The sequence below is a fragment of the Neovison vison genome, chromosome X (assembly GCF_020171115.1).
Source record: "Neovison vison isolate M4711 chromosome X, ASM_NN_V1, whole genome shotgun sequence".
Taxonomy (NCBI): Eukaryota; Metazoa; Chordata; class Mammalia; order Carnivora; family Mustelidae; genus Neogale; species Neogale vison.
The window spans coordinates 80,926,197-80,947,304 of record NC_058105.1 but is presented as its reverse complement, the minus strand read 5'-3'; the positions used below and the strand labels follow the sequence as shown (position 1 = coordinate 80,947,304).

At 37.7% G+C, this 21,108-nt stretch overlaps 1 protein-coding gene across 3 annotated transcripts in view; it reads right to left on the bottom strand.

Annotated features, from left to right (window-relative positions):
* The window catches only part of WNK3 (WNK lysine deficient protein kinase 3), a 156,815-nt gene that overhangs the window by 83,736 nt on the left and 51,971 nt on the right, over nucleotides 1–21,108 (bottom strand). For all 3 annotated transcript variants that reach the window (XM_044234442.1, XM_044234444.1, XM_044234443.1), the window contains exons 6-10: nucleotides 19,754–19,842; nucleotides 15,510–15,729; nucleotides 10,759–11,053; nucleotides 9,384–9,565; nucleotides 9,138–9,287 (exon numbers count right to left, since the gene is read on the bottom strand). In XM_044234442.1, the coding sequence (XP_044090377.1) occupies nucleotides 9,138–9,287; nucleotides 9,384–9,565; nucleotides 10,759–11,053; nucleotides 15,510–15,729; nucleotides 19,754–19,842 (936 nt within the window). The remainder of the gene's footprint in view (nucleotides 1–9,137; nucleotides 9,288–9,383; nucleotides 9,566–10,758; nucleotides 11,054–15,509; nucleotides 15,730–19,753; nucleotides 19,843–21,108) is intronic.

The following is a 21,108-nucleotide window of genomic DNA, read 5'->3' as shown; positions in this document are numbered from 1 at the left end:
GAGGCAAAACAAAATGGGCGAATACCTTAAACAGACACTTCACAAAGAAAAATACACAAAGACCAATAAATATATGAAAAGGTGCTCAACAACACAGTCATCAGGGAAATGCATATTAAAACAAGAAACCACTACACATCTACCAGAATAGCTAAAATTTGTGTTGTTGAGGGTGTGGCACTCTCATATATTGCTGGTGTTAGGGTAAATGAGTGCAACCAATTTGGAAAACTGGCAATTTCTTAAAAAGTAAACAAATACCTATCCCAAGGCCAAACAATTCTACTCCTAGGTATTACCCAGGAGAAATAAAAATGTATGTTAACAAAAAGACTTATACAAGAATATTCATAGCAGTTTCATTCCTAATAAACCAAAACTAAAAACCACTCAGGTATTCATGAAGAGTAAAATGGATAAACAAATTTGGAATATTCATACAATAGTGTTCTGCAGTAAAAAAAAAAATACTGATCCAACACGGATCAATCCCAAAAACATACTGAGTGAAAGAAGTCTTATGCAAGAGTACACACTGTATGATTCCAATTATGTGAAGGTCTAGAACAGGATAAACTAATTAAGGTAAAAAAACTCAACAGTGGTTGACTCTGGTGGAATATGGGAGCTACTGACTGGGGAAGAGCACAGGGAACTTTCTGTAGTAATGGCAGTATTCCTTATTGAGTAGGTAAGCTACAGCCTGCAGACCAAAGCTGGTGCACCACCAGCTCTGTGAATAAAGTTGTACTGGAACACAGCCATGTCCATTTTTTTCCATAATGCCTATGGCCATTTTCATGTAATAGCAAAATTAAGTGGCTGCAACAGAAACCATATAGCCCCAAAGCCTAAAATAATTACTACCTAGACTTTCACAGAAAATGTTTGTCAACATCTGGTCTATATTTTGATACTGGTTTGCTTACAAGTGTAAGCAAACACTTACTGTCAATTCTCACTAACTATAATCTATGCATTTTACTGCATATAAATTTAAACAAAAAAATACTGAGTTCTAGTCAATGATATGAATGCTTAAGTATTTATGAAATATACTGATGTCAACAACTTTAATTTTGAGATGCACCAGAAAAATGAGATGGATTGATAAATGAATAAAGGGAGGATATGTGACTGAGCAAATACAGCAGGAGTTAATTACAGATTCTAGTTGGTAGGTATATGGGTGTTTATAATTTTTCAATTTTTCTGTATCTCTGACATTTTTCTTAATAAATTTTGGGGGAAATTTTTTTAATTAGGTAAGGAAAGTATATAGCACATGACCACAGAAATGAATATTCCAACCCAAAATACTTTATGAAGAAATTTATTCTAAAGAAATAAATCCCAGGAATAGCACGCCTTGTCTGAAAAAACTTCAACTGCAAAGATCTTTATTAATCCTTGATCATCCCTGTTAGAAGTCAGCTTGCACACACTGGAATTCATTATAATTTACACCCTTGATGAAAAGACAATTTTACAAAACATACAGTACTTGAGAAAATAGCTTTTGGAAGTAATATGCCACCACTAGAACTCTTACTGTACAGCATACCTTTTATCTAAGGACTCAAAACATTTTATTAGCCAAACTCAATCAATTCAGAGTCTTTAGAGTTATCTTCAGCAGAATAAAAGAGAGGGGAAGGGGCGCCGGGATGGCTCAGTGGGTTAATGCCTCTGCCTTCAGCTCAGGTCATAATCCCAAGGTCCTGGGATCGAGCCCCGTATCCGGCTCTCCACTCCGTGGGGAGCCTGCTTCCCTGCCTCTCTGCCTACTTGTGATCTGTTAAATAAATAAAATCTTTAAAAAAAAGAGGGAGGGGAGAATAAACTGGATTGTCAATTCCTTCCTATAATTAATTCAATAAATCTGAGTTAACTAAATCTCAATGAAGTCATCGTGCCCTTTTTCTCCAATTCTGGCAGGAAGGATGCTATCTTACACAGAGGCTGGATAGTGTAATGATTGAGGGCACAGCCTCTGCAGCCAGTTAGTCTGGGTTCAAATCCTGACCCTTCTGTAACCTGTCTGAACTTCAGTTTCCTTTCCCGTAAAAGAGGGGTAATGGTAGCTACAATTCATACAGTTAAGAGGATAGTACATATAAAACCATCAAAACAGTATTTGACACCTAGGAATCAATAGTGTTTGTTATTAGCGCCTCATAAGGGCAAATGCTTTATTATTAATGTAGAATAAGACAATCACAGGTTCCTAACATTTTACAACCAACAGCTACACTGGCCTTCTTGCTGTTCTTCAAACATACCAGACACTCTCCTTCTTTGAGGCCTTTGCACTGGTTATTCCTTCTACCCAACATGTGCACTGTGGGCTGCTTCAACTTCTTCAAATGTTTGCTTGAATGTCACCTTTTAAGTGAGGCCTACCCTGATTACCACCTTATTTAAAATTATAATCCACTTTTCTCCTTACCCTGTTCCATATTTCCCCCAACTTCCTGGGACCATACTATAAATTTACTTTCTATTAAGGTTATTGACAGTCTCCCCACATTAAGAAACAAAAGTCAATGACAGAAGAGACTTTTGTGTTTTATTCACTGATATATCCCAAGTAGGTGCTCAAATATTTTTTTGTTATCAAAGCCATCATCTGGCTTAACCCCTCCAACTTTACAGATGAGGAAACTCCAAAGAGATTTGAGTCAAGGCCACACACTGAATAAGGGGAAGACCCAGGAACAGGGACTATGAGTCCCTGTCCGATGTCATTTCTACCTAGTTCATGTCCTTGACCCTTGAATGTTACAGAAAAATCACAATCGTCTATATTTTTCCCTCAGGAGGGTTTGCAAATGCTGTTGTGTCTGTGACATAGAAATGCTCTGAAAGACAGTGGAAGCCTGTACCAGAATATTACGTATTAACAGATTAACAGAAGATGACGGCTGATTTGAAAGAGTTATTCCAGAGCTTTGACAGAGGGTCTGCTGTTGTCATTGTTTCTGCTGACCCCAAAACAAGAGTTGAGTCAGAAGATGGCTGCCACTGTGGCTGGACAGACTGCTGCTGAATGCACATTGGCTGGTCCTGACCTAGGGTTTTCTTCAGGGGAAAAGTCTGACTGCTATCTAATGTTTGAAGCACTTGAGGCTGCTCTAAAGGCTGTATTACATATTGTTGTCCCACTGTCACTGGTTACAATGGTTCTTGCAAAGGAGGTATAATCTGTACCATGTTTATAATGGCCTTTGACATACCTGGTGCCTGGTAACCACTGCTGGAAAGCAGCATGGTGGCTACCCAAAGACTGCTATTGATTTAGGGGACCTTCCTAAATAGACAACTGATGGCTTTTCTGTACTTGTCTGTAAGATGAATGAGTCATCTGCTGATGCTGAATGAAATCTGAATGAGAAACCTGGCCTGGTGTTAGATGTGATTGCAAAAACTGTGTAGAAAAATGTGGGGGCTGGATCTGGGTCTGTAAGGAAGCCTACTGAAAGAAGGACATCTGTGCAGGGTGTTGAAGCTGTCCTTCTGTGCCCTCTGAGATGTAATGTTAATTGACTGGCCTTCTAGTTGCTGGTGTCTAAAATGGACATCTGCTTGTGATGGAGCTTCTGAGTGCTGGACATTAAACAAATGCTCCATAGAATGTGTCTGTATATCTAAGAGTGATGTTAAAAATGGCTTTTGCTCCAACTTTGAAGAATTACTACCTTAGGGTTGTGTTAAATAGGTTTGTTGGTCAGAAGTCTGTGCTACATAAGGGAGTACTAAGTGTAACTTCTTTTTTTTTAATTTTATTTATTTATTTGACAGAGAGAAATCACAAGTAGATGGAGAGGCAGGCAGAGAGAGAGAGGGAAGCAGGCTCCCTGCTGAGCAGAGAGCCCTATGCGGGACTCGATCCCAGGACCCTGAGATCATGACCTGAGCTGAAGGCAGCAGCTTAACCCACTGAGCCACCCAGGCGCCCCCTAAGTGTAACTTCTGATCTGCAGAGTTTCTAATACATATGTTCTTGCTATCAGGAAGGTTTACTGAATATACTTACTGGGTTATGAAGGATGCCTGTTGAGTTGTCTGGATGGTATAAACAGTTTGTGCTGAATAATGGGCATGTTCAATAGGCAGTACCTGGTAAGCAAACTGTTCTATAAATTACAGAGTAAGTTCCTTGGATCTTATATGCTGTCTGGTCTAGAAAAGGTAATGAAACCTGAGTTTGTACTGGAAAAGCAGGCTGCCCTTGGCCTGGGGCCAAATAAGAGGTCTGTACCCACAGGTGGGACTAGATAAGAAGTCAGCATAGAATGGGTTGACTATGGGGGCGCCTGGGTGGCTCAGTGGGTTAAGCCGCTGCCTTCGGCTCAGGTCATGATCCCAGGATCCTGGGATCAAGCCCCACATCGGGCTCTCTGCTCAGCAGGGAGCCTGCTTCTTCCTCTCTCTCTGCCTGCCTCTCTGCCTACTTGTGATCTCTGCCTGTCAAATAAATAAATAAAATCTTAGAAAAAAAAAAAAGAATGGGTTGACTATGATCCTGGTGGTTGCACACTGTAAGATGATACTCTGGGGCTGGCAGTGAATAAACAGGCTGTGCTAGAGTCTGGATTGGGTAGGTTAGTTGTGATAGGTAAGAAGCTTGTTTCTGGCGACAATGGCAGCTGCCCAGGAGCCTTCAGTGAGAAGGATGGCAGTTCTGCAGGTAGTCCTGGATAAGCGTGTTGAACAGAGTAAGATGGCTATTCCAGAGTCTGAATCACACTTTCAATGCCATCCTTCAGCTGCTGCTCACTTGCATGAGCTTCAGACACTCGCAGAATATAATCCTGGTGAAAAACTTTTTGTAGTGATGCCATAATCTCAGGTTGTAACATTAATGGCTGCTGCTGCATAGAGGCTTGGAAACAAGGTTTCTTCAAATGCACAGTCTGGCTTTGTGGTGCTAAAGAACCTAGAGCCACAGATTCCTGATGTACTACTGGATATGGGTGGGGTACTGAATGTATCTTTTGTGAAGGCTAATTGGCCCCGGAATGGCCTCTCAGTGGAATCAGAAGGGACCTGAGCTGTACCAGCAACATTCTGTGCACTACTCATATACTGGGCAAAATGACTTGACAAAGCTTGAAGACAATTAACCAGTAAGAAACTAAAAGTCTGATTAGCATCTGGTGATTTGTTTAATGCCTGCTTTCCATTTCTAGGCCCAGGCTCAAGTTGAAGACCAACAGTTACATGCTTGGAGGTCATTTGTGAAATAGGCAATGTCTGAGGAGAAACTGCAGAAAGACTGGTTGTGGAACTCTAACTGACAAGTGTGAAGTCATAGATTAGGTTGAAGTTTGGTCATTTGCTCCAAAGGTCAGTTGAAGTTGGCTCTGGTGCAAGGAAAATTCAAATTACAAATGCATATATACCATGCCCATTTTAGTGGGCCTGTCCCAGACAGAATGACAGATAAAATAATGCTATGTTCTAAAAATTTCAGCAAGTTATCAAAAAGGTGCTGGGTATAGTTTTAGTACTACAGAAATCCTTAATACCATGAGTAAATGCTAGTTGAATACATTAAGGGATTGAGATCAATCCCAGTAATACACTTCTCATGGCTTCTCATTTACTGCACTTGCCATATAACTCATTCAAACCCTGGCAGAGATTCAGAGTAACTGAATCTAACATTATGACACACCAGACACTCGAAGTTCCAAGAAAAAGCTCAAAAGGATTTCAGTATCATACCTAAAATGAACACAGAAGTTCTCTAAAGAGGAGAGCAGAGTTGGCTGAGTAAATAGAGGTTGGCTGCAATAATTCCAAGAACTTGAACTACCACATTCATAAAAAGACACCAATGGTCAAAGTGCTTTCTTATATGGCTTCTATATGTGGTGAAAACGTCTAAAAAATAGCATGTATGTGATATACAGACGTCTATATAAACAAAATAACATATTTTGTATACCTAGGGGAAAAAAAGGCAAACCTAGAGGCTCTACCCACAAATGTAAACAAACGTTGTCTCTAGCTGGAGAAATAACAGGTGATTTTCACGGTCTATTTTATAACTTCATAGGCTTTATTTTTAGATAGGTAAATAACACTCAGAATAATTTTTTTAAAATAATGATTATTTATTCAATAAGCATTAAAACATTACTAGAACTTATCATATGTCAGTTTTTGGACTGATAATATGACTGACATTAATACAAACTAAATCATAGGCCCCCACATACGGTTAACATTCAGAATAATTTTTAAAACTTTAAAAAGATTGGAAACACATTTTAAAATATACATATCTGCATACTTATATGGTTGAACCTAAGTTAAATTAAGCATCCATTCAATACACTTTCTATTAAAATCTTACACAAATAAAACCACAAGAGCTCAATTATGAATATGTACCATGTTACCTACAAACAATAGCCAAATATCAGGCTACTGTCAACTCCATCAGGTTAAATTACCCCAGCAGATTTTAAATGTATCTGACATTTGTCAAGTTACATGTATGCTTCCCCCTGTAAGACTGTGAACTCCTTGAAGGTAAGAACCATATTTTATTTTATCTTATATCCACAGAAATGGCAATCATTAAAAATTGTTGATAAGCTGTCACTTACTATATACCAATCTCTTAAAAAGAAACAGACGTGCCAGCTGCTAACTGAATCATATACAGAGAATGTTCAGACCACCTCATTCCCAAATAAATAAGGCACTTACAGGGGAGGGTGAGGCTGAGAAAAGAAAATGCAGTGATGGCAAAGAAAAGCTGAACCATGCGTCCAGACCTCATAACCTTGGGAACCACAATACAGTCTTAATATATGAACGCTCATAACTGTTTACTCCTTGTCAGAAATGAATAATGCTGACTTTGAGAGTCAAAAAGACAGAAACATTTATTTCTCTTATAGAAATAAACATGAATCAAAAAAAGCCAAGATCCAATAATCAGTATCCAAAATATATAATTTATATAATCTAACACCAAAACTTACAAATAATCTTATTAAAAAATGCACAGAAGACATGAACAGGTATTTCTGCAAAGAAGACATATAGATGGCCAACAGACACATGAAAAGATGCTCAACATCACTGATCCTCAGGAAATACAAATCAAAACTACAATGAGATATCACCTAACACCTGTGAGAATGGCTAAAACCAAAATCACAAGAAACAAGTGTTGGTGAGGACATGGAGAAAAATGAACCCTCTTGGGAATCCGCTGGTGGGGATGCCAACTGGTGCAGCCACTTCCATTACTGGGTACTCCCCCCAAAGAATACAAAAACACTAATTCAAAAAAATATATGCACCCTGATGTATATAGCAACACTAATTACAACAGCCAAATTATAGAAGTAACCAACACTAATTCAAAAAAATATATGCACCCTGATGTATATAGCAACACTAATTACAACAGCCAAATTATAGAAGTAACCAAAGTGTCCACTGATAGATGAATGGATAAAATGTGGTGTGTGTGAGTGTGTGTGTGTACACATATATAATGGAATATTATTCAGCCATAAAAAAGAATGAAATCTTGCCATTTGCAACAACATGGAGGGATCTAGAGCATATAACACTAAGTAAAATAAGTCAGCCAGAGAAAGACGTATACCATATGATTTCACTCAGATGTGGAATTTGAGAAACAAAACAAAGAAAAAAAGAGACAAGACAAAAAAAACAGACTCTAAACTATAGAGAACAAACTGATGGTTACCAGAAGCGGGGTGGGGGGGGTAGGTGAAATGGTTGATTGGGATTAAGAGTACACTTAACATGATGAGCACTGAATAACGCACATAGAATTGTTGAATCACTACACTTTCACGATACCTGAAACTAATACAACACTGTATGTTAACTAAACTGGAATTTAAATTTCTCAAAAAGCCAAGAATTTTTTTAAAAAGCCAAAATGTTTTTAGTAATTTTTTATTATGTTCAGTTATCCACTGCATAGTACATCATTAGTTTTTGTTCAATGATTCATTTGTTGCTTATAACACCCAGCGCTTATCACAACATGTGCCCTCCTCGATACCCATTACCCAGCTACCCCCTCCCCCGATCCCCCTCCTCTCCAGCAACCCTGTTTGTTTCCCAGAGTCCATAGTCTCTCGTGGTTTGTCTCCCTTTTTGATTTCTCCCCCTTCAGTTTTCCCTCCCTTTCCCTATGGTCCTCCATGCTATTTCGTATGTTCCACATATAAGCGAAACCAAATGATAATTCTCTTTTTCTGCTTGACTTACTCCACTTAGCGTAAGTTGGGTATTCACCCTTTCTGAAGGCTGAGTAATATTCCATTGTATATATGGACTACATCTTCTTTATCCATTCATCTGTTGAAGGGGACCTTGGCTCCTTCCAAAATTTGCAGATACTGCTGCTATAAACATTGGGGTGCAGGTGCCCCTTCTTTTCACTACATCTGTATCTTTGGGGTAAATATCTAGTGCAATTGCTGGGTTGTAGGGTAGCTCTATTTTTAATATCTTGAGGAACCTCCATAAATCTGGATGAAAGTGCTAAAAATTTTAAGTCTATAAAATATTATTTCTAATTAACTATGGAAGCAATCCCTCCAGGGGCACCTCGGTGGCTCCATCACTTAAGCGTCTACCTTCAGCTCAGGTCATGATCTCAGGGTCCTGGGATTGAGCTCTGCATTGGGATCACTGCTCACTGGGAAGTCTGTTTCTCCCTCTCCCTCTGCCCTGCCCACCACCCCTCACTCATGTGCACACATTCTCTCTCTCTCTAATAAGTAAAATCTGGGGGAGAAAAGGAAAGAAATCCCTCCACATGCACATCAGGCTAGAAAAGTCTAATACAAAGAACAAACCATTATCACCAAAAGCAAGAGATCTGAGTCTTAAATAAATTTGTTTATCTATCAGTGGAGTTCTCATTTTCTTTTCCAGTTATATAAGCAGTGTCTCAAGATTCTAGTTTCACAGTGTTAGGCACATCCTCAAGAATATCTCAAGAGAAGGAAAGCATAAACAACTTTTGGCTTTCAGTGAGTTTTATATAAACTAAAATGAATTTACGAAAGAGAGGCTTTATCAGAAAAATTTTTAACCCAATACAGAGCTTCTAAAATATATCTTACCTTTATCTGTGAGTCTTTCTGGACAGTTAATGGGGAAAGCTGGGGCTGTGAGACAACCGGAGGTCCAAGGACATGCACAGGCAAAACAGTGGACTGACCTTGAACCAAAGGCAAAATGTGGGGCTGAGTCAGCTTTGGCTGCTGTTGCAACTGTTAAATAAGAAAAAAAAATACATTAAAGATAAACTCTCCCATTTATAGTAAATATACGGATTATATATTTAAAAATATATGAGTTCACCTCACCCCTGAAATCTGCTGGTAATGTCCTGCTAGCTGCTGGGATGGAAAAATCATCCCTAGAACATTAATTTCAGCCTGTGGGATGTTGGAAACCATCATCTGGTCTGACGAATAGGCTACACTGGGCTGACTTGAAGTATCTGAGTGTACAGCAGATCCAACTCCTGCCTCAGACAAATTGTCACCTATGACAAAGAAAATAAGAAATAGAAGGAAAAACCTGAAACATAAGGTCCAAATGGCATAGAAAATAAGTGTTTTCTCTGTTTTTTTTTTTTACTCTGACAATCTGAGACAACTTGAAATAAAATATTTATAATACACAGTTAACCAAAAACCATTATGTAAACTCTCCATGCTGACACTGTCGTAGAACTAAAATTTTCTTAGTAAAGCAAACCTAAAAACAAAGAATCACATAAAAATCAACTCCTTTTGCTGGCCATTACCATTTATATTGAAAAATACTCCTAAGGCACAGGAACTGGCAATACCAGTTACTTCCAGAACTGGGTAAATTCAAAAGAGATGACTAAAGTAAAGGAAGGCTAAGTGAAAGGGTTGTAAGAAGCAGTCAAAATATTTAGATCCCTGTGTCCCACCCTCTATTCCACACCTGTGGGTGATTGCTTCTCCCCCACCCAACTAATCTATACTTGCCACTAGGATTTCAGTCAAATCGAAGTGTCATATTCTCATTCTCCTAGAACCTGGCTAGAAAACAATACTATCATTATAGAACAATTAGTTATTATTGTGAAAATACTCTGTCCTTCTAGAGAAGAGAATGCATTATAGCAGAAAAATTAGAGGAACTATGATAATTTTATACTTGAGTCTAAAATACAGAGGATCTTAAAATCTAGAAAATTCATTCTTGAACAACACATTCTCCCTTTAGTTCCAAATTTTCTTTATTAAAGGATTTAAAGGGCGCCTGGTTGGCTCAGTGGGTTGGGCCGCTGCCTTCGGCTCAGGTCGTGATCTCTGGGTCCTGGAATCGAGTCCCGCATCGGGCTCTCTGCTCAGCAGGAGCCTGCTTCCTCCTCTCTCTCTCTCTGCCTGCCTCTCTGCCTACTTGTGATCTCTCTCTGTCAAATAAATAAAATCTTTTTAAAAAAAAAGGATTTACATCAGACCTTTTAAAAAAGTAAAAAGATTATAATCCTTATTCAATTAGCACCATGGACAGGTCACATAACACAAGTTTCTTAATTTCACAAAATAAGGAAACTAGCCAGCTTGTCTATTTCAGGGGTTTTGTAAAGGACTGATGAAATGATAGATAAGAAAATGCACTGAAAAACACAAAAGTACTATTTTGACATAAGGGAATACAATTACACATTTGTTTGCTTTTATAAATTGTAACTGTTACCTGCAACAGAGGAGCAATGCTGCTGGGGTTTTCTCTGTAGAAGCTGTTGTCGAACATGTTGATCAACTTCAGGTTCTTCACATTCAGCCCCAGTGTGTGGAGCAGGAGCAGGGGGCAAAGTTGTATTCTGGGGCTGAGGGAGTACATTCCCTGCAGACTTACACTGGGAATCCCTGCGTTCTTCCAAACAGCCAGCTGGCTTCTTCTCCCTCGTCTTCTTTATCAGGGTGACCCGGTCTCTAATGGACTTAGCAACAGCTTTGGAATCACTTTCGTGGAAGAATCCTGACTTGACCTACAAACAAAACATAATAAGCAAACTACATCTTTAACATTTACAATTTTAACTTTTTACTAACAGAATTATTTTGTGCCCCCAAATTCTAAATGTTATTAAATAACAGTTAACTTGTTTATATGTTCTTTTTTTTTTCAATTCAATATAATTGACAGTTTCAGGTATACATCATGGTGATTCATTATTTTGGATGTACATCTATGTTCTTTCTTAATCAGACATACATAAATTCAACATAAGAAAAACAATACCATTACCAAGCATTGTTAAAATAATTCTGACTTTAAATGAAAACAAATAACTTGATGTTTCAGTACATGCAGTCTTATTACAGACCATTTGTGATTGTCACTAGCTTTGTGAAAGATTAAAAAGGTTTCCTTATTCAACAACGTTAAGTGCCTACAATGTGCCCAGTACTGGACTCCAGAGACATGTAAGTTACTACATCAGTCCTTTGTCCTGTATGAGCACACAATCTGATGGTAAGACGATACAAATTTAACTTAAAATAAGGTAGAAATGAGCTGCTGCAAAAGCCCTAAAGGAAAAAGTAGAGAAAGTGTCACAGAGAAAGGTTAACTCTGATTTTAATTAAAACAAAAAAAGGTACTTGCTGGCTGTTAAGGGAGGTGTGGATGAAGTTTAGAGATCCACACTCTAGGCAAAGGGACATATGCTCACAGCAAAGTACTACATCTTACCAGGCATTAGAAGAGTGAGAGAAGAGAAGTTAAGGGCTTGCTGTCTGAGAAGAGCAGGGCTGAGTAGCAGAGAAGATGACTTGAGGAGGTGTCATGGCATATCATTCTCAGTCCTACAATCTGTTTTTTAAAGCATGTCTTGGGGGTCTGCAGACTCAGGGAAATTTCGTGGTAGTCGAAAGATGATTAAAATGTTAGATGGAATCCATATATTTAATTCACTCCCTCCCGAAGCTCCAAAAAAAAATACCCCATACTAAATGGATTTTTAAGTTGTAAACCCACAGGGACAGGGAGAATAAGAGAAAGACAATAGCAGCAACATTTTGGACATTGCAGAATGTGGAAAACAGATTAAGTAATAAATGACCTAGCAGTCCTGAAAAAGGTGAATTAGGGAAAGATGAGAATCATTATGACTTATACTGAAAAATGCTCACTAAGGCACAAGAACTGGCAATACCAGTTACTTCCAGAACTGGATAAAGTCAAAAGAGATGACTAAAATAAGGAAGACTAAGTGAAAGGGTTGTGAAAAACAGTTAAATATTTAGATCCCTATGCCCCACCCTCCATTCCATACCTTTGGGTGATTGCTTCTTCCCTACCCAAGAAGCCTTGAGTTTTGTTCTCTGGAGAGGGTAAAAGAGGGGCTCTCTGGATTATGGAACACCAGGCACAACTGAGGGTAAGGCTACTACGTAGAAAACAAGATTAAATGACCATATACATTCTGAATGGCATATGCAGAAACCCTTAGCCCTTTTCCTCACTTGGCTACCAAAGTACCAGTAACCAGATCCTAACCCTTCAGGACGGACATTGAAAGATGATTCTCTGGTGAATATGACCAATCTAAGAAGACAGACCTACAAATATTTTTTATAAAGATTTTACTTATTTATCTGAGTGAGAGTGAAAGCAAGAGATCACAGAGGGAGAGGGAGAAGCAGACTAGCTGCTGAGTGGACAGCCCAATGTGGAGTTTGATCCCACAATCCTGGGATCATGACCTGAGCCAAAGGCTTAACCGAATGAGCCACCCAGGCACCCCACACCTATAAATATTGATGTCAAAGATTCCTTAATTAAAGGCCCATCCAGATACCCTACCTTATGTGTCAAAGTTAACAACTCTGACACAAGCAATCACATCACCCAATAGGCTGTAAGACCCTGTGGTCAGCAAAATTATGGCCCCTCAAAGGTATCCCATCCTAATCCTTGAACTTGTGAATATAATGAGATATCATTCCCATTATTTTGCTGTGAAGAGTTGACCTTAAAATAAGGAGATTATCTGGGTGAGTCTTTTACCAGCTGGCAACTCTAAAAGGATTCAACATGGTATTGCTGAATTTGAAGATGGCGTGGGGTACATGACAGGACTGAAAACCAGTCTCTAGGAGCAGAAAGTGACCACCAGCTTATAGCCACCAAGGAAACAGGGGCCTCAGTCTTACAACTATAAGGAACTGAATTCTGCCAACAACTCAAAAGCAGTACCCGACCCCCACACTCTCCTCACACTCCCCACCAAAAGCCAGAGAAGAGCCCAGGCCACTGACACCTTGATTTCAGCCTGTGAGATCCTAAGTAGAGAATCCAGTGAAGTCCACTAGGACTTTTGACCTCTAGAACTGAGATAATAAATGGGTGTTGCTTTAAGCCACTAAATTTGTGGTAATTTATTACACTGCAACAGAAAACAAATATAGTCTCCTAAAATCTATTAATCATGAGCAACTAGCCAAAAATAATCAGAAATATCAGAAAAGCCTCTAACAAGAACACAAAACACAAAACAATCAAAAGTGAAACAACAATTTGGAGAAAAGAGACTGTATGGGAAGAAAAAAATGTCAAAAACACTCTCTTTACTTATGTTACAAAGAGGTGTGATAATATTGCCTCCACAAAACAAAGAACAAGATGTTTACTCTAAAGAAGGAACAGTTCAAAAAAATAAAAAGGAACTCTTGACATTAAAAACATGATAGCAGAAATGAAAAATTCAGGGGAAGGGTTAGAAGGTAAAGTTAATAATATCTTCCAGAAAGAAGAATAAAAAGACAAAAGGATGGAAAACAGAAAGGTTAAGAACACTAGAGAATTAGTTCAAGAGGTTCAACATCCAAATGATAACAGTTCCAGAAAGAAAACAATGGGGAAGAAATCATCAATAAAATACTTCAAGAAATTCCCCAGAAACTAAAGGATATGCATTGACAGATTGAAAGGGTCCACTGAGAATCCAACACAGTAGACGAAAATAAACCCAAATCAAGACACATCACTGTGAAATTTTAGAACACTAAAGAAGAAACAGAAACTACTACAAGCTTCCAGAGAGCAAATCACATGCAAAAGATTCAGAAAATAGAACTTTGTACTTCTCAATACCAATACTGAAAGCTAGAAAAACATAACAGTGAGTCTAAATTTTTTTTTAAACTGTAACCTAAAACGCCTTAGCCAGCCAAGGAATCAATTAAATATGAATATAGAATAAAAATATTTTCATGCATGCAAGTCTTAAAGAATTTACCTCTTATACCCTTTCTTTAAGAAGCAGACAGAGGAAGTGTGTCACTAAAACAAGACGGTAAGCCAAGGAAGAGAAAGACATGGGATTTAAGAAACATCAAACCCTATAGAAGAGAGGAAGAGAAGTCTAGAAAGATAGTAAAGAGAAATATCAGGATAATAGCTGTGCACCAGATGTCCAGGCAATCATTCCAGATTAGGACACTATTACTATAAAAACAGACAGGTTAAAGACTATCATCTCCAAGATCCCCAATGTCAATGTTCCATCCTTATTTTTAACCTGAGGACAGAATGCCCAGGCTAACCTGGCTTAGACGCTCTGTACTTGGCTAATTTGACTATGTGCTACAAAAGCACCTACACACCTTCCCTCCAAGCACTGTAGTAGCCTGGGAGAGGTGGGGACACACATTCAAAACCACAGAAGTTATCTGCTGTCATCTGCTCTGTAAGGAGGGGAACATGGGGTGATTAGAAGTAGAAAGGTCAGAGGGGCCCACTCCCCATCAAACCATATTGTTACCAGACAACTAATTTTAAAGGTCCACACAATGGTCCACTGGTGACCTGACTGGTGAGCCATGCATGTATTTCCCTGAACTCACTCATGACCTCACCTGCTGACTTCCCCAGAAGTGACTCTTGTAAACACTTAGCAAAGCTGAAGCCAGACTATGACTGAGAGACTCCATTCAGTTTATGTGCTCCTGAACATCTTCACCTAATAGTAACTTCAATAACCAGCTAGACATGTGCTTGCCACTCAGGTTTTTAAAACAAAACAGCATATTACTTAGATAAACTATAACAAAAAGCAAAGAAATGAGTAACATAAAAGTCAGGGGAGATATTACCTGTGGTGACTAGGGAAGGGAATACAACTGGGAGAGGCATACAGGTGGCTTCTAAGGTACAGGTTGTGTTCTATTTCTTTTTTTAAAGATTTTATTTATTTATTTGACAGAGAGTGTGTTCCATTTCTTAACAAAAGTAGTGTTTTATTATTCTTTATACCGTACATACATACATACTGTACATCTCTGCTACAGAGATGCATTTCACAATAAAAGAATTTAAATAAAGAAAAGGAGAAAATAGCGAGGAAAGAAAGCAATAAGGAGAAAGGAATCGACTAACCCTGATATTATAAAGGGCAACAGTGGTGGGGGGAGTGGAGAATAGCTGTAGGATTCACTTACCATTTCATACGCTACTTCCTCAGAGGTATCTGTTTCTAAATTGAAACTGAATTCAATTGCTTCATTGTCTTTGTGCTTGCCTTTCAATTTTTTAGGGTCTTCAACCCAGAGTCTTAAGGCCAAGGATGAATTTGAGCAGTCATCTTCCTCTGCTAATTCCACCCTCAGTCCTGTATCCTCAGCAAAAAATGCGTGGTTTAGTAGGTCCCTGACAGACAACCTAATAAACAAAATACATATCTCATTATCAATTTTTCTAATCATGAACAAGATATAGAACTCTTTTTTTTTAAAGATTTTATTTATTTATTTGACAGAGAGAGATCACAAGTTAGGCAGAGAGGCAGGCAGAGAGAGAGAGGAGGAAGCAGGCTCCCTGCTGAGCAGAGAGCCCGATGTGAGGCTCGATCCCAGGACCCTGGGATCATGACCTGAACCGAAGGCAGAGGCTTTAACCCACTGAGCCATCCAGGTGCCCCAAGATATAGAACTCTTAATTAGCAAACATCAATGAAATCAAAGTAACAATCTTATTTTAAATTTCCTATTAGACCATTAATCTGCATCATTATGAAAAAATGAAATCTTATATCCAACTTATTATTTACCAAGGATGCAAAGAAATCCTAACCAACATGCACTTAAAGTCACCTTAAAGATTGTTTCCAGCAGCATAGCTAGATTCTGAACTTTAACATACCTATAAGTATGCCTAGAGAACTGGAGAAGTGTTACAGTATGTTAGGTAGAGTGACTAGTTTCCCCAAGCCACTGACTTAAGTTACTAAAACTCAAACAACAGGGGCACCTGGGTGGCTCAGTGGGTTAAAGTCTCTGCCTTCAGCTCGGGTCATGATCCCAGGTTCCTGGGATGGAGCCCTGCATCGGGCTCTCTGCTCGCCGGGCAGCCTGCTTCCCCCTTTCTCTCTCTGCCTGCCTCTCTGCCTACTTGTGGTCTCTGTCTGTCAAATAAATAAATAAAATCTTTTAAAAAATACAAAACTAGAACTCAAACAACAGATTGTCAGCAAAGGAAACTAAAAACTCTTCTGGATATATAACCTCTAAAGGAAATCAGAAATACAAACTCTTTTACAAACGTTATAAATAGAAGTCATTGACTCCATTAATAATAATCTAGTCAGTGAACTTCACTCTTTAGAGAATGCCATGAATGAAATTAATTTAGTTCAGAAAAGTCCCATGGTTTTCTTCAAGTATTTAAGCCTAGTGTTTTAGGCCAAAGTATACATACAATGGATACCCCTCTACCTAATATTAGAGATTAACCATCTCTGAAGAGGGGGAGAAAAAAAAGGACAGTGGTTCAAAAGATTCTTTCACAAGCTGGGGGCAGTTAATGTCCTTTGCTTGGGTCAATTTCTAAAAACATATATATAATATCTAATCTATCTATATCATAGGCCAGTGAGAGCTAAAACTCACGTATTTCATAATGTCTATATAGAAAATCTCTCTTAGGCTATTTAAAGCAGATAAAGTATATTGAGAAGCATGGTATCCTGTAAGTTGAAGATTTTCAACCCTCCTGATTATGTTTTTAGTGATCAAGGGACAAATAATTAAGAGACTGTTATAAAAAGAATAAGCTTCCTCAGACTAGTTTCAAGGCTAAGGTGAGACGTGTTTAAGAAAACACAACCAAGGGTCACCTGAGTGTCTTAGTCAGTTAAGTGTCTACCTTTGGCTCAAGTCATGGTCTCAGGGTCCTGAGATCCAGCCCTGTGTCTGGTGCTCTGCTCAGCGGGAAGCCTGCTTCTCCCTCTCCCTCAACCTCTCCCCTCTCCTCTCACACACTCTTTCTCTCTCTCAAATAAATAGGTAAAATCTGAAGAACAACAAGTATACAACCAAGTCAAGCCCTCTACCTTTCAATGAAAATGTAGCCTATGTATTTTTACTATGGAATAACTACAGTAATAGCAGAAGACACCATTAAATACTTATGACTCTGTTAGTTATTTTATATGCAATATCTTTTTAATCATCAAAATAAATACCTGCTTTGAGGAACAGAGGTAACTCACTCAAGATCATACTGGCTAAGTGTGAGTCCACATTTGAGTCTTAGTCTGATGTAGAAGCTGTGTTCTTTCTAATACACTAATATATAATGAATCCTTTTGAATATTCCAATGTTCTTTGGTAATAGATCACAATTAAAATGCTGCAAAAGCAATAATCAGAATCCAAACTAAAATGGGTACTTCCACATAGTACAACTGACCCTCAAACATGTTTGGAGGGGGGATTGGGGTGCCAATCTCAGCTGAAAATCTGTGTATAGCTCCTAACTTCCCAAAAACTCAACTACTAATAGTCTACTGTTGACCAGAAGCTTTGCCAATAACATATACAGTTGATTAACACAAATTTTGTATGTGTTATATACCATATTACATTATGTATTATATACTATATTTTTACAGGAAAGTAAGCTAGAGTAAAAAATATTAAGAAAACCATAAGGAAGAGAAAATACATTTACAGTATTGTACAATATGTTATTCAAGAGACAACTGCATTTTTAGATTCACTTAAAAACAAGCACGTCTAAACTCTTACAACTCAAAACCAGTAACAACAACAACAAAAAATAAACAACCTAATTTTAAAAAGGGCAAAAGAGTTGACCAGACATTTCTCCAAAGAAGATATAACCACAAGAAAAGATGCTCAACATCATTAGACATTAGGGAAATGCAAATCAAAACCACAATGAGATACCACTTCATAGCCATCAGGATGGCTATTATCAAAAAAATGGAAAATAGCAAGTGTTGGTGATGATGTTGACAAATTGGAACCTTCATATGTTGCTGGAAGGCATACAAAATGGTGCCACCACTGTGGAAAAAAACTGGCAGTTCTTCAAGGAATTAAACATAGTATTACCATATGATCCAGTAATTCCATTCCTAGGTATATAATGAAAAGAACTGAAAGCAGGGATTCAAGCAAATACGTATTCACCAATGTTCATGCAGCATTATTCACCATATAGCCAACAGGTAAAAATAATCCAAGTATCCAAATGGATGGATATACAAAATGTGCTGTGTGTGTATACGTGTTTCTTCCTTAAAAAGGAAGGAAATTATGATACAACATGGAAATCAACTTTGAAAACCCTATGCTAAGTGAGATAAACCAGACACAAAAGGACAAATACTATACTGATTCCACTTACATGAGGTACTCAGAGGAAACAAATTCATAGAGACAGAAAGTAGAATAAAGGTTACCAGGGGTTGAGGGGAAGAGGGAATGGAGAGAGAATGGGTACAGAGTTTCTGTTGTGGTAATGAAAAGGTTCTGGAAATAGCAGTGATGGTTGTTTAACAATGTGAAAGTACTTAATGCTACTGAATTGTACACTTAACATATGATTAAAATGGTCAATCTCAGGTTATGTATATTTTACCATAATTAAAATATATAACAACCTAGAGATAGTCTGTTGGTAAAATAATGTTCAGTAATAAAGATACAATGAAGCAGGCTTTACCTCAGTGGCTTTTATATAGTCTCAGATATACAACACTAAACTTAGAAAACTAACAAAAATGAGGGACAGTCAATAAAATGTGGGTAAAAATAATTTCTGTAAAGGACCTATCACCTTTATTAATCATAATCAATAAGGAGGTAAAAAAAAAAATCAAAAGACTAACCTACTGATTTAACTCGGCAACTGTCCAAAGCTCAAATTAATAGGAAATAAAAGCTAAAACTACAGGGATATATCCATAAGAAAAACACAAGTTGTGTTATAAATAAACTTAGAATACTAATTCTTAGACATAAATAGCCCTATCTGTTTTACCATTATCATGACACAAGGACATTGGTCAAATATGAAACACTTGGGGAGTTGATGGTCAATTTTTTCTTAAGCTATCATTTTTTTCTAAGTACTTACCTGAAGGTGACAATGCAGAAGCACTCTACTATCAGTGACTATTAAACTGAAGGGTGAAGGTGATGAAAACTTGTCACAACACAAACAAAACCCAAATTCCAGTTCAAGAAAAATTCAGCACATGATATCAAAGTCCAAAATGGCAAACAACATGCACTGCTATACTTCACCCCAGACAGAATGGTTTGTGTTCCATTCAAAAATAATACCTGGTATTATTCAAAGGTCAGAAAATGACCCAGTCCAAGGGAAGAGTTTAATGTATCAATCTGTTGTATCATTTCACTACATTTGTACCCACCTTTCTGATTTGTTTTGGCGAATACATCCTTCAATGATTTCTTTCACTTCAGGATCAGTGACTTTATTGAAACTGGCTGGTTTTATGCCCTGAGAAAAGAAAAACAGTTTCTAGTCACAAACTAAGCAATTGATTGAAAAATAGTTTCTAGTCACAAATAAGCAATTGAAAGCTCAAGTCAATATGACACTTATTAACATAATTTTTAACACTAAACCATATTCAAACTTTAAATGAGATAAATATAGACATATGGTGTAAACTTAAACAATCTGTTGAAGATATTGTCACAGTTCTAATAGTCTATAATAAATTTCACAGTGAAAAACTGTGAACAATCTAAATTTCTAACAAGAGATACAAATTATGTGATAAATATATATGCTGTTATGCAAAAACTAAAAATGTTCTCAGAGTATTTAATAACATGGATAATTCTCTTATTGCAACATTAAGTAGGGAATAAATATTTGATCCCAAAATATACATGCAAGCATAACACCAATTAACAAACTGTAATAAACAAGTCTTCCAGAATGGCAAGAAGCAATAAACAATCAATATATATGTATGTGTGTGTGTGTGTGTGTGTGTGTTGTGTGTATGTATTTCTGAGAAATCTATATTATTTTTATCAAGTAATACTAAAATATAGAGAGAAACTCAAAGCTAATTATCAGATTCTAGGAATTCAATAACAAATTAGTAAGGTCCAGACAATTAAAAATGTTTCTGTAGCTGTTAGCTGCCTGAATCTGCTTATTTATATTCTATTACCCTCAAATTATGAGTTTTAGATTTAAAACAATAATCATTAGGGGCGCCTGGGTGGCACAGTTGGTTGAGCATCTGACTCACGGTTTTGGCTCAAGTTATGATCTCGGGCTCCTGGGATCAAGTCCTGAGCGGGGTTCTGCACACAGCATGGAGTCTGCTTGAGATTCTCTCCCTCCCTCTTTCTGACCCTCCCACTCATGGGCGCACTCTCTCTCTCTAAAATAAATAAATCTTTTTAAAAAATCATTACAGTTATTTAACAAAAAACTCCAAATTAATCTAGAAGGAGAAAGATATCATAGAATAATTGTCATGGAATGAGGCAATCTAAAGCCTAGTTCTGGGTCTGACATACTACTTCACAGGATACAGAATCAGAATGCCCAGTATCACATAGTAGATAAATTGGTGAGATTAGGAGTTAAGTGGGATCTCAAATTCTAGAAGCTTTCTTACAGATGGAAACATGAATTATGATATAATATTTTTGTGACTTTAAGATAATAAAGTCACCATTCAAAATATGGAGTTACATCATTCTACTTATAGAAAAAGTCCTTTTTGGGACGCCTGGGTGG